The 14,348-nt window shown below is 43.9% G+C and overlaps 1 protein-coding gene across 9 annotated transcripts in view; it reads right to left on the reverse strand.

Moving 5' to 3' along the window:
* Positions 1-14,348, reverse strand: part of TEAD1 (TEA domain transcription factor 1) — a 268,937-nt gene that overhangs the window by 174,536 nt on the left and 80,053 nt on the right. For all 9 annotated transcript variants that reach the window (XM_060399885.1, XM_060399884.1, XM_060399880.1 and 6 more), the window contains exon 2: positions 6,431-6,686. In XM_060399885.1, coding sequence (XP_060255868.1) covers positions 6,431-6,587 — 157 coding nt within the window. In that variant the 5' untranslated portion in view covers positions 6,588-6,686. The remainder of the gene's footprint in view (positions 1-6,430; positions 6,687-14,348) is intronic.

A 14,348-nucleotide genomic window follows, 5' to 3' on the forward strand; every position in this document is an offset into this window, starting at 1 on the left:
TGGGGGTCTGCCATCCAAAAGAAGTTTAAAGACAAAAAACATTTAAAAAAATTTACAAAAGCAAAAAAAAACACTAAGTGGCCTTTTCCCACTGAAAGTTGGCTCACCTAAACCTGCCTCTCAGACTCTGATTCTTCCACTCTTTTGTATTTTCAAATATAGATATGTGCATTCCCCAAAATAAATAATCACACTTTCTGCTGCCCTACCACTGAACCGTCGATATCTCTAGTACACAATGTACTTCCTTCCATATCAATATTGTAGTTAGTTGTCTTAACTCGTTTGTTGTATTAAGCTGACTTTCAAATGTCAACTCCACCACTTATTTACCATGGCCTTGAGCACGTAACTTGATTTTGGTGGACCTCAGCTTTCTTGGGTGCAAAAAGGGTTCTATGGTGATTCAGACAGGAAAGAATCTGCCTGCAGTGAAGAAGATCTGGGTTCAATCCCTGGGTTGGGAAGATTCCCTGGAGGAAGGCCTGGCAACCCATTCCAGTATTCTTGCCTGGAGAATTCCCATGGACAGAGGAACCTGGCGGCTACAGTCCATGGGGTCTCAAAGTCGGACATGACTGAGCGGCTAAGCACACAAGCACGGTGTAACCTACATCGTCAGTTTGTTCTGAGGAATAAACAAGACAACACATTCTAAAGCAACGAGAAAGTGCCTGGTACACAGTAAGTGGTCACACAGGTCAGTTCTCTTCATTATCCTACATCTGTAGTCCCCATTCACAGTCAAAGCACAGTACAGGTCCACAGTACTCCCTAAATGATTTACAAATCCATGTCTTCTGAATGCCAGTGCTCACCCACTGCCACAGAAAGTTGTGGAAAAGCTGAACTTTCCAACTTGGTAATAATTTAAGATTCGCTGTCTCTTACTTTTTTTTTTTCTCCCTCATGACCAATTCTCAAGCCATCCTAATTAGCTATTTTTTTATCTGAATTGCACAAGGGCTCACACCTTGTGCACAAACCTTTGTAGGCTGGACCCCCACTATGTTAAACTTTCCCAACACAAACACTGATGACGTTGGCTTTGCTATTCTCACAGGAACAAAACTATTTCAAAATCCCCCATTACTCATCTGTTCTGAGGATCCCAGAATTAACCCTTGCTCTACCATGGTGCCAATGAGTAGAAATCCTTCCTACCACTTCAACTAACATCTGGCAGCACACAGAGCAAAAACCAGAGTTTCTTCCTTCTCAGGCTAGGAAGACCATTAAATATACAAACATCTTTCTCTCTCTTTTTTCCTGTTTTCTCCCTTCCTTTCCAGCCAGCTCCTCTTGCAGCTCAGACGCTTACTTACTCATCTTTCTTTGTCTTAAGCAATAACTCCCACATGCATACACTCAACAAACATCACTGACATCTTCTCTGTCCAGCAAGACAGCCCCTGTCTTGTGGGGCTTCTAGCCTGTTCTAAGGGCACAATGCTTTGTGCTTTACATTTTTTGCCAATTCACTGGAAATAATATCCCACATCACAGGTCAAACAGAAAGATGAAATCACAGATGCCACATGATGTTCAGATGAAGAACTGGGATAAACAAGTTCAGCTCAGGCCACAAGGCTCACTCTCCCAAAGCCTGGTGATCCTCTAGGGCCTGGAGTCTGCAGCCACTTCTGCATCAGGGCCTCTGGGGCCTCCACATATGTGGACCACCTTCCTGGTCCTCACAGAAACTATGGAAAAGTTCACTGTCTAACACAGCAATGCCCCTACATTCCCTTGACCAGTTCTGACTACATTCCCTTGACCAGTTCTGATTGGGAGGAGCCGGGGGTCCTCAGACGTCAGCCTCTTTGCCTGCACTGATTAACTGGTAACATTTGTGCCTGCCTGTGTGCACGCCTTCTCAGATCCCCTTGTCAGCTCTGCCCCATCTCACTGCACCTGCCCCTTCTCTCCTCTATCTTGTACTTCTATGAAGTAAGCAAGGAGGCAAGTCCAACTCTTGTGCTCTCCTGGCTGGGAAGGCTCAGGTCAGCAACAGGGGAAGACCTATTAGAGAGGCTTAACCCAGACATGCCTTCCTCTTCATCTTCTCTATGCCTCACAAGTGAGCTCTATAGAGCTGATCAGTAGGCCTGGCATCCCAGCAAGAAAGGGGCACCCCTGGAGCTATCTGGAGCAAGAACCCTGAAGATAACTGCTCACAAAAGGAGAAAGTCATTGTTCAGCAACTGCTCTGCCCTAGCTGCCTATGGGATCCCAGGGCACCAGAATCTTCCAGACATCTTTCTGGCTACCACCATGGCCAGCCTTGTGATCTAGGATCCTCCCCACTACGATATTTGAGACGCTTTCTTCCTGCCAGCATTGGGCCAGGTGCCCTGGACACTGGTGGCCAAGAACAGGCTTCAAAAGGCTAAGTGGAAGGTGACCATCTTCAAAGGCCCTCAGACTTCCCAGAAAGCTCTGGCACACAGTCCTGACCTCAGGTCAGTGTTTCCTGCAAATAAACTTATGATGGCTCCATAAGGGCAGGGATCATGTCTGTCTGGCTTACTGTTGTATCCCTGAAAATGCCTAGTATGGGGGCTGGAATACAAGCGGTACTTAATACTGACTTGTTGAATTTATTTACAATGACCTCCAGCAAGGAGGGAAAGAGCCCATGTTTGGGAGTTAGATAGAGTCGGTTTTGAAAGAACCCAGCTGTACCATTTAGACTGGTCATGCACAAGCCACTTTATCCCTTTTAGCTCCCTCATCTGCAAAATGAGACTCACAAAATTGACCTCAAAATGTTGCGAGCATGAGATGGAAGTTGCAACTTACCCTGAGTCTAATGTCTAGAAGGGGCAGAGCCAGGCTTCATAACAATTCCAAAGGCCAAGATTTAAGATGCTACACTTGCATGCCTCTGAGGCAAGCAGCCAGTGAATGTTTAGCTCTGGTCCCTAACTTGATTAAGGGAGATACTTGACCACTCTGCCTGACTACAGTTTTCAGGTACAATAGAAAACACATCTAGACAAATCCCCTGATTCACTGTTTTGTTCTGTCTTGTGTTAAAAACTGTGGCCTGCTCCTATGAAATTCAATTCCAGACAGCTTTGCTGATCAAGAATGTCTCCGCCATCTTGTCCCCCTGCTATCTCCTCCACAACTATCTGCAAGGATACACAGAGGAACATCTATGTAAAATTAAGAAAAAGAAAACACGGAGAAAGAGAGGGAATGAGCTTGCAAGCTCTTGGGAACAGTCAAAGAAGTCTCACCCTTCTTCTAATAATCCCTAAGAACAACTGCAGATCCATAGAGTGCTGCAGGCAGAACTAATCTGTCCACATGGAGACGAACCACACAAAGGCTTGGCCTCTCCACAGACCCAGGTAGCATAGGGAAAATTAAGCCATCTTTTCTAATGACCCAAACCTCATCATAAAGAGAGCTTTCCATTTTTCCCCTCTATAAGACTGCATTTGCCCTACTGCCAACCACAGAGGAGATTTCATTACCAAATAAATCAGTGCTGCACTTGACCTTGCCTCTCCAAAGGCTCAGGATTAGTGACATCACAATACTCTACAGATGCTCAGAAAATATCGGAATAACCCCCTCAAGTCAAAAACACTTGGTATTTCACTAAAAGGCATTAAATTATTTTGATCTCACTACATGGAATCCTAAATGCTTTCAATGTTTTCATTTTCAAAATGCTTAAGAGAAAAAACATGCTCTTAGGACCTTCAGAAACTCTGGCTCCCAGTCTGGTTTGTGTCCTGATTCACATATGGTAAGATGGGGAACAGGCCTGAAGCCAAGGAACAGCAGCTCGGCCCCCACATCACTCACATGACTCTATCCCCAAGTGGCTGGAGCCTCACTGTGGAGGCTCTCAAACCAATCTTCTCTCATCCTCAGTTATAGGTGGGTTACAGGCAGCTCCCAGGCACCCAAGGCAGTTTCTCTTAAGGGGTTCAGTCTCTACCTCCCATAAACATGATAACCACCATGTTCCCTTCCAAAGCATCAGGAGAAGCAAAGCTCCTCCACACTGGCCAGCTGCCTGGACACTGCAGGGCTACCACAGCAAATGTGTCTCTTGCACCCCTAATCAGGACACACAGTCTTGCAGCTGTAATCGTTAATGCTGCTCGCATGAAATGACTGCCCAATTTTAAATCAGGTTGGTCACCAGCACTGTCAGAAAATGTAACATGGCTTTCAGGGAAAGAAGAACACATACATCAAGAGCGTGCACTCTCAGGAAGCGCTCGGAATCCGATTCCCCTCAGTATTAACAACATGCTCCACACCAGCGCCCTGTGTGTCAACAGACTGATCACTCTTACTGAGGGACAAGTCACAAATCCAGAATCAGAAAACATACAAGCCCCGAGGATCACAGATATCATCTACTTTACCCTCTTTCTGTGCAAGGGAGAAAACTCACAGACCAAGGGCAGGATCATTCAAGTTCACTGTGGATAGACAACTCAAATCCAGAGCTTCTCAGAGTTCTCTTCCCTAGCCTAATGCTTTTGACCCCAAACTAACATCAAGTGTCCTTTCACAAATTATTTTCACAGAAAAATGATTTTTATGATGGAGTTATAGGCAAATTGGTTCAATCTACCATGGCTGCTAAAAGTAAAAGCAATGGAGGAAAACAACTGGAGTCGAAAAAAATAACATTTGCTTTGAACTGTGTTCCTATTCCTAGTCCAGAAACCTGGTTCCTAAAGGGATAGTGCCATTCCCTGTGAGAAATGAAAGGCAGGAGTACTTCTTCCCAACTGACATGTCCAACATTAGGCCCATTTTTTTTAGATTAAAGCAATTTCTGGGTAAACAAATGGGTGTTGTACAACGTACAGTGGCCCGAAGTCACCTTCACTACTCCTAATAAAATGTGCTTCAAAGAAGGCGCAAAGATTAAAGTGCTCTTCTCTGCCTTTAAAATGGGGAAGTTGCATTTTTAGGTATGAAAACGAGACCTTGAAAGCAAACAACCAGACTGAGAAAGGGTAGCCCAGGAAAGACACAAGCACACAGAAAACTAGAGGCCCTGAAACTTTCTACCCACAGCAGCTGAGATATTTCACCAGACATGAAGAAGCTTCTTTGGCTACAAAGGATCACATGAGAACATAAAACAAATACGTAAGGTTTGAGGGTTTGAGTTCTCTCTCCCTCGTGTGTGTGTGTGTGTGTGTGTGTGTGTGTGTGTGTGTGTGTGTGTGTGTGTGTGTGTGTCACAGACTGGCCAAGGAAGAGACACTCTAATGCTGCAGAAAGCAAAATTTTCCTTGTTTCCATTACATCATCCACATTGGAGAGGGGGAGGGCAGGGTGGGGGCACAGCTGGTGGCAGCTGCACCACCATCTGCTTTCTCCTTAGCAGTGTGTGCTAGCCTGGTCTGCAGCCTCCTACGGCTCCTGATAGAGGAGCTGCAGTATTAAAGGTACAACACCCTATTATGGAAAAGCTTTCAAATTGTTTAGAAATAAATCACTCCCGTGATAAGTTAACGACCTCCAGTAGGCTGCTGAGCTGGTTCTCTTTGAGTTTAGGTTATTCGTTTGCATCTCTTTAGACTCAGCCACTGTGCAAACTCTGTCATCTCAACGTGCCCAATTAGACAAGCAGAACGTATACGTAACCACCTGCCATCTGCTTCCCAAAAGGTAAGCAGCCGAAAAGTACAAGTTGAAGGTGCAGGGAAGGTCCAAACCCAGCCTGTCAACCCCAGACTAGTAGATGGGTGCCTGCTGCCACCTTCGGCATCCCCAGCCATCTGGTCAACCAATTTCATCCTCTTGGGCACTCTTGGGAGTTTCTAATGCACTGTGAGGGGTCCCCATGTAGAAAGGGAGACTGGAGAGAGTAGCCTGGGGGTCAGTGCCTTGTCTGGCCATTCAACTGAAGATTGGTAACAAGGCAGTAAACTGGTAGTTCAAAGGTCTGATCAAGTCCCTGAGCAGTTTTATCTGGCCTATGTAGTTTAAAAAAAAAAATGCTGGGTTTTAAAAATGAGTAGACTTCACATGTAAACATCTAGCTTGCTAGATCTGGCAGCATGTGGCTCCAGTGCTATGCAGCTCCAGTCAGTTATCTGGAGCTAAGTGGCAGCACTTCCTTTAGATGGGGCACGCATTCGGAAGAATTAGTCTCCATGTCTGGTGTCTGCATGTGCCACTGCAACTACCTAAGTTCCTAAGGAGTCCTTGAGAGCTTTTGATATAAAAAAGGAAGCCCCAGGGAATGATCTCCCAATGGTCCTTTACTGACTCTCCTCTTCAGTTGAGATTCAGTCCCTTGAATGGCCAACTAGAATTCTACAAAGATCATTCAACCCCATACAAGGAACGTGTCTCACCTAGTAGAAGGCTAGTTATGATAATCTCTTAATCACAAAAGTGGGTTGCAGCATTTCCCAGGAGCATTTGAATCACTTACCATACATCTTGCCTTCGTCTGATAAGATGATTTTCCTCCTCCCGCATGGTGGATAGATAGCCAAGGCTTCCTGAAAGCTCTGCTCAATGTCGGGGCTCCAGACCCCTTCCGCATCATTGTCAATGGGCTTATCTGCAGAGTCACTCATCCTTTCCATGTTTTCGGCAGGGCTCTCACTGCCGCTCCAGCTGCTGGGCTCAATTTTGGCGGTTGGATTTTCCAAGCCGAAGCCTGGAGCCTTTTCAAGAAAATAAACCTAAGAGAGAAACCAAAAGATAGTATTATAAAGACACGGTAGCCATCAATACACTGCTCCTGCTGGTTCTACTGCACTCTCTCCATTCGCCAGCTCTGCTTGGAGAATAACTCCTAAGAGAGAAGATGGAATTCTGAGATCTAAGTGGCTTTTGTTCTTTATGTATCATGTTAGGCACTCATACAGAAATGCAACAGCAGGCAGAAGCTGGATAATCTTCACAGATGACAGGAAATTTTCATCTGAGAATAGTACTTTCTGAATTGCAAGTTCACAATGAATCATGCAAAACCATTTGCTAAGTACCTACTATCTACTAGAAGCACTTTGCTCAATAATAATCAGATCTTCAGAACAAGTTGTTTAAAAGAAAATAGTGTAAAACAAAAGATGTCTGCCTCACTGTGGCAATTGGTATGATAACTCTGAAATGTCAAACCATCCCAGAATTTGTCACTGGGATCACCAAGATGCAAGATGGCAGCAGAATGGTGGGCAGAAGGAGGGAGATTATCACAAATACTCATTCTATAGATAGCAATGCCAGCAGACCCAGACCTGCTATCCTATAGCATTTATCCACAGGGTTTTCTTTTACCCTGGACAGTCAGGTCACTTTGCCACTCTCGGCTTCTGGATTATAACCTTGAAGCAGGAACCAAGTTGTCCCCGATTCTTGCCTTCCCTGAAACAACTATCACAAGAGGCCGGTACACTTGCAAAAACATTTTATACCCACATGGACTACTTCATCTGGGAGCCTCCTTGGAATTCCTGATCACATGAAAACTGTGGGGGAGACTTTCATTTATGTTTCTGCACCACTGATGATTTACAGAACCAAAAGAAGTCTTTTGCAAAGATTTATTCCCCTTAAATTATGCATGTAACCTATGGCCATAAAGGGATAAGCTTTCCAAACAAATGTCAAACTGGCACCAACACCAATGTGAAAATGATCTAATCCAGTACCCCCTGCTGTCTGCACACTAAAATATCAATATTCCTTTGTTGAAAAGGCATCAGATCACGCATTCAAAACAAATAAGGGGGATAAGAATTGCTCTGGGGGACTGATGGGAAGAAGGGAGGTGCAGGGCCTGAGGAGGGTGAGAGAGCTCAGCGGATGCAACCACCATTCCATCCGCTTCTGCCACCTCAAGTTCATGCAACATTACAACAGAGGCAGCCAGAAGGGAAGCCGGTGCAAGCGGCCCCACTAGGTACCAGGCTCTGCTCTGTATCCCAGGTCAGTCACCTCTGAGAGCAAGCACCCTGCCTCCTCTCCTTTGCTCTCCCAGCTGAACTCCTTTCCCCTGCCATCCCCCACTGTGTATATCAACAGATCCCAGGTGCAGAAACTCGGAGGCACAGGAACATTAAACAATAAATGGTGTAACCAGTGGGTGCGTTTGGCTCCGTACCCTGACAGCTTTTTAGATTTGGGAGCACCTGGATAAAAGAAACCCTCAGGTTGTCTGCCTTTAAACGCTGCCACTGATCCATCTTTCAAAGAACTTGTCAGCAAAATATTTACTACTTCTTACCAACACATGTACATTGACACAGGACTTTAAAAACTGCCAAATGTTAAAGGTATAAATTATGCCACAAGAAAGGGTTCTGTGATTGACCCCTAGACGAACTCTATAAGGCCTGCAGTGTGGGCCTTTTGAATTCTCAAATTATTACCCTTTTTTCCTGGTTTGGGTCTAAGAATCTTACAAAATTCCAGTTGAACTCTATGATAGTCTGTTCTAGCTCCAAAGAAGTATTATTAGAGAAATTATAAGAATATGTGTGAATTCTTTGAGCAGTGGCTAGTTGCCAATATTTTCCTTCTCTACCTTAGCCCCTAATTCAACAAAACAAACAAAACCAGACATTTACCAAAGCCCAGGCAGCTCACAGAAGTATAAATTCTCTCCAGGGAGCCATATTTTAAGATTAAACTGTGGACATGTCCGGCAGTCAACTACTATGTTAGAAGGGTGGAATCCAGGGGACCAGGGGAAAGTTATTCAACTTTAAAAAGATCATTACTGTATAATTGAAATCCTCAGAGACTCCAGACCAAAACACAATACTCCTAATCCAATAGTTGAAATCCCCTCTGACACATCTCATCAACTAGTTGTTGGATTTACGCTTGAACATAGTTGATGACAAGGAACCCACTGCCTTCCCAATACTAGCTCCTTTGAACTAACATGTTGAAATTCTTTCATCTATTAGAATAAAATCCATCTCCTGGTTAACTTTTACTCATTAATCCTTGAGGTCTATCCATGCCGTGGGAAGCAAATCTACCCTGAATATGGGTAGACTGGGTATGACAAGAGCAGCCCCCAGTCTCCTGACTGTGTTCCTGACTAGATACAATTTACACTACCCGTCTTGCCCAGCCCAGTGTGTACACAATCTTCAGTAAATGGCACTCAGAGGAAGTCTATGATCCATAAAATTAAGCCCCCATCCTCCACGTGCTGTTTCTAAATTCCAACTCTTGATCAACTGGTTTAGGAGCTAACACCAGGAATTTATATTTATTCTACTAAATTCCATTATTTTTAGTCTTAGTCAGTGACTCAAAACTGGTAAGATCTTTCTGAATCATAATCACCAAGCTTAATGTCCTCAAACACCAAACAACTTCTGAAGGTGTTACATACAGGCAGGGTGTTGGACCTGTTTTGTGGAAGTCCTAAAGAAGGTTATAGCTCACTTGACATAAGGGAAAATGTCCTGTTAGTTCAACAAGTGGTAGATAGCCTTGTAAGAAAGGTAGCAGAGTTGCAGATAACCCCTTCAAGTTACCCCTAAAGCTAAGGGTGGCAACTCCTTTGTTGTGTGGGGAATACAATATTAACCAGCATCAATTGATTCATCCACTCAGGAAGCACAGGAGCTATTCTAAACACTCCCATATTTTTATTCACTTACTTCAGGGAAGAATTCCACGTCTAGGCTCTCTGATTTGGTCAACTGGAGCTCAGCAGGATGGAATTACCAACTCTGGACAAGGGCCAAGACACAGCCCCAGAAGCTACCAGATACATAATCCACAGACTTTTACAGACCCTTGGTTTTACAACCCAACTGTAAGATGAGGCCCTGTATGGGCAAAGAGTTTCCGATCACCAGACTGGGACTGGCCAAGAAACGCTCCCCGTACTAGCTACCAAATTCCATCCCTCGGTTCCCTTCTAGCCCGGCTCAAAATCCACCGCATCCTGGAAACCATCCTTGTATCCAGTGGCTCTGAGAGAATCAGCCTCACATTAAGAGTATCCCAAAAATGTGTGGAATTAGTTAACTACCACCCAATCTACCTGGCTTCTGAACGTACAGTAACAAGTACCTGCTTTTTACCAACAACAAGATCTAATCAGATGAATGATAAATAGAATACCTGTGTCTGCAGAGTGGATGTCCTCTCCTCCTCATACATCCATTGAGCAAGGGAGTCAACTCTCATTCACTTCAGTAAATGAAGAAGAACACAGTATCGTGGGGTGGGGTGGGTGGGTATGTTATTAAGATTCAAACAGATCTGGGCACCAAACCTAGCTCACCTATTAGCCATGCAGCCCAGACTAAACAGGTTAATCTCTAGAAGCTCAGGTTTTAATTTATAAAATGAAAATAACAAATGCAATCCCAGTGCAGAAAATCACTGAGATCATGAGACCTTACTCCATGGAGCCATCATATTTGGTGAGATAATGAGTGAAGGTGCTCTACCATCTGAAAAACCATGAACAGAAGATGTTTTCAAGTCTATCATCTCTAGACAGTGGTATGGACCTTGTGATCCTCAAACACCAACTGATAATGGGATGGTAAATGAAGGGTCTTGTTGGGAAGTAAATTTGAAAGATCTTCTTTTTAAGGTCTTCAGTTGCCTGAACAGAAAATTTATATAGGTAAACACCTATATAAGAACACCTGTACTTCTAACACACACATTCAATAGTTTTCATATTTATTTCTGGGAGGTTTAGTTTAGAGGGATAATCTTAAACCTAAATGAATATCTAAAGAGACAGAGAAGGGAACTCTTCATTATTGAAAATATAGTGTGTATCACATAGCCTCCATATGCCTCAGTCTCCATCATTAATGCTCTTCTAAAAGCTCCGTTTTTTCCTGAAATTCTTCCCAGCCACACTAGAATAAGCTCCAAAAAGAAATGTTACCCTGCTCACCACCCCAACAGCGACACTCCCTAAATGAATCACTCTTTCATGATTACCCACTGACTCTTCAAGATAGGTAACATGAACACACTGGAATGACATTATATATATTCAACCCACGTATATTTAACCAATGGGCTTTCCCCAGTGACTTCCCTAGCAGAGAATTCACCTGGAATGCAGGAGACATTGGATGGAGACTTGGGTTCAATCTCTGGATCGGAAAGATCTTCTTGGGGGAGGAAATGGTAACCCACTCCAGTATTCTTGCCTGAAGAATCCCATGGACAGAGGAGTCTGGCAGGCTACAGTCCACAGGGTGGCAAAGAGTGGAACACAACTGAAGCGACTTAGCATGCAGCACATTCAACCAATACATATTTTAATATAAAAATCTAGGGGAAGAAGGAGGTTAGCTAATCAAATGCAGGTGCTTCTGACACCAACTGTATTCAAGGGACGTATGCACAAGGGGCATGACACAGGAATTGCTGCTCCTTTCATGTTAATTCCTGTTAGTCTCTCCTAATGTTAGCATCTCACTTATGGGTGATTTCAGAGCTCTTAAATAAAAGGATAAGTTATAACTAACCCTCATGATTAAGAAATGTCACTGAACATAAGGATTAAAAAAAAAAAATAGTCCATACAGCTTATTTTAGTCAATGTATTCATACTCTGAGGCACCAAGCAAAGAACTGGACTGGAAGTTGGGACTCTGCCTCCATCTGAGTAACCCAGGACCACACAGTACCTGCCATGTGCCTCAGTTTCCACCACTAACACTGAAGGATACCAACTTCATCATTCATCATTCATCTGTGTTTCCATAGACTAATTATAACAGAATTTAGTTTAAGTTGGCTTGTTATCACTTCTCCCACCCACACCCCAATGTCTGTGAGGGCAGGGATTGCTACAATCACCACAGTATCCCCTGTGCTAGCACAGTACCTGGCATAATAAATATGCAAAGAAATAAAGAGTGAACCAACAAACAAATGATGGGAACACTCTTTGGGTAACAATGTCAATGAATTTATCACCCAAGCTTTCCATGAGAAGGGGCACAGTTTCATCTCCTTTACCGCTCCTCACCCTGACTCTGGCCAACATTCTAATGACTGGTTAAGAATCCAAAGGAAATCAGCAAATCAGGAAGATGTAAGAAGACAGAGTAATGCCAAGCACTGCCTGGATAACCAAGAGTTTGCTGTCTGATTCAATTTCTTATTTACTAATCATGATTGCAAACAACCAAGAGCCTTCTGTGTCAAAGGGACAGCTATGGTCTGGGTCTTCTGGGAGGTAAGCTTCTTCTACAACAAATAAACCTTGTTTTGAGTGGAATAGTAGTTTCTGAGATGCAATATTTGACCTCATCTCCTTCCCTTTTCATTTGATCACTGGAAGAGATGAGAACCAGAACCTGACAGCTAAGTCGTGAGGATCTGAAAACAGGAAGCCAAGTGGTGGACAAAAAGAAATCCAAAGAGGTAGAAAATGGGAGCAAAGCAAGTTTAACTGCATAGGTGAATGAAAAAGGCAATATATAGGGAGCGGCACTGAGAAGAAAGGGGAAAAAAGGACACTAAGTGCTCAGGAGAATGTGGAAGGAGGCACAAGTGGGAGCCATTTTAGCATTAAAAAAAAGAAAATCAAGTAGTTGAAAGGACATTAGTAGACAATGCAACCAAGTATTTGATGGCTCAAAGATCACTGTGATCTTAGTGAGTGGCCAAATTTTCCTTAAAAGAGAAAAGCTGCCCTTCAATAACAAAACTAGGAAAAAAGCACTTCTAAATAAGTTGACCAAAGTCATGTATACTTAACAGTGATTGCTCCAGACAGAATGCATGTTCCGTAGGAACATCAGATGCAAACTCCACCCTCACTAGACAGTGAGTTGGAGGCTGGATTCCAGTGGGAGAGAACGTAGGCAGTGCTGAATTCTCAGCTCTGTCCACAACTGACACCATCAAGCACAGTCTAATTAATTCCTAATGAATAGTTATGATACTGACTCACTTCCCTGGGTACTTGGGAGGAATGTCAGGCACTAATGATGGTTAATCGCGTTTGCATATGTAAATGGAACACGTTTTTCTTTTCTTACCATTTCAGACACTAGCCAAACTTGACCACAAGTGGCCTGCGAAATACAAGTGAAGAGCGGCAGCCTGGATTTTGAAGGCAGCCTCCAGAGAGATGGAACATCTGCCGTGTAGTCCATAGCAGCCAGTGAGCCTTAGTGTCATATACTCCAGTTGCCAACAGTTCCCTCTAATTTCAGCAGGAAGAAGCATGTAATTACTCCTTCTCATTTTCGAAAATCATTTCTATATCAACAGGATTCATCAAGAAGCCAATACCTCTTCACCAAGACCCCGGTACTGAGCACCCCATCAAAGGACTTAGCATTACCCTCCTGAGATTCCTTGATTAATTCTCTGCTCCATCAGTCCCAAGAACCTGCCCAGGTGACAACTCGAGAAAGGCTCTGATTGATTTCACACTATGTAGTTCTGTATTACCAGCCTTTAAAGGAATTGCCCTCCCCATCCGCTTCAGGAATCCGTTAGCCATTGAGAACAGAAATTCCTCTTCTGTTCTTTTCCCCTTCAGCACCACTGCTCTCCTTCATCAGCAGGCTTCTTCAAAAAGACAGGCGAGTACACTCAGTCTATGCCAGCTGAGCATTCCAAGTGAAGACTTGCTGTCAAGACAGTGCACGCGTAAGGGGAGCGTGAGGTGGATGGCAAGACCTGTATAGCCTGAGTCATGGATCCCTGGAAGGTGGGCTCTTTAACCTTGGCAAACACATAGCAAAGTCAAAAACAGAAGCTTCTTTAACGGTCTAAGAGGAGAAAAAGAAAAACTGCCGCAACAGTTGGCTGCTGCTGCTAAACCACTTCAGTCGTGCCTGACTCTGTGCGACCCCATAGATGACAGCCCACCAGGCTCCCCTGTCCCCGGGATTCTCCAGGCAAGAACACTGGAGTGGGGTGCCATTTCCTTCTCCAATGCATGAAAGTGAAAAGTGAAAGTGAAGTCGCTCAGTCGAGTCCGACCCTTCGCGACCCCATGGACTACAGCTTTCCAGGCTCCTCCATCCGTGGGATTTTCCAGGCAAGAGTACTGGAGTGGGGTCCCATTGCCTTCTCCGAGCATTTCAAAAGGAAGATGCCTAAGCCCTTTCCTAAGAGTAATAATAGTCAAAGAAAATCCCCAAACTAACTTCTTCATTCCAATAGGTCTGTAGGGTGAACATACATTTAAAATAGACTCATCAATTCTGATGCTTATTAAGAACAAAGAAAACTACTACTAGGAAAATAATACTCCTAAGTCACTAAGTTACAGATAATGTTAATTTCTTAGTTGGTAAGATGCGCCTTCAGACTATCACAATGCCTTAGCATCTTAAATGACAATGAGTACAAATTGTAAGTCATAAGTATAC

The sequence above is a fragment of the Ovis aries genome, chromosome 15, assembly GCF_016772045.2.
Source record: "Ovis aries strain OAR_USU_Benz2616 breed Rambouillet chromosome 15, ARS-UI_Ramb_v3.0, whole genome shotgun sequence".
Taxonomy (NCBI): Eukaryota; Metazoa; Chordata; class Mammalia; order Artiodactyla; family Bovidae; genus Ovis; species Ovis aries.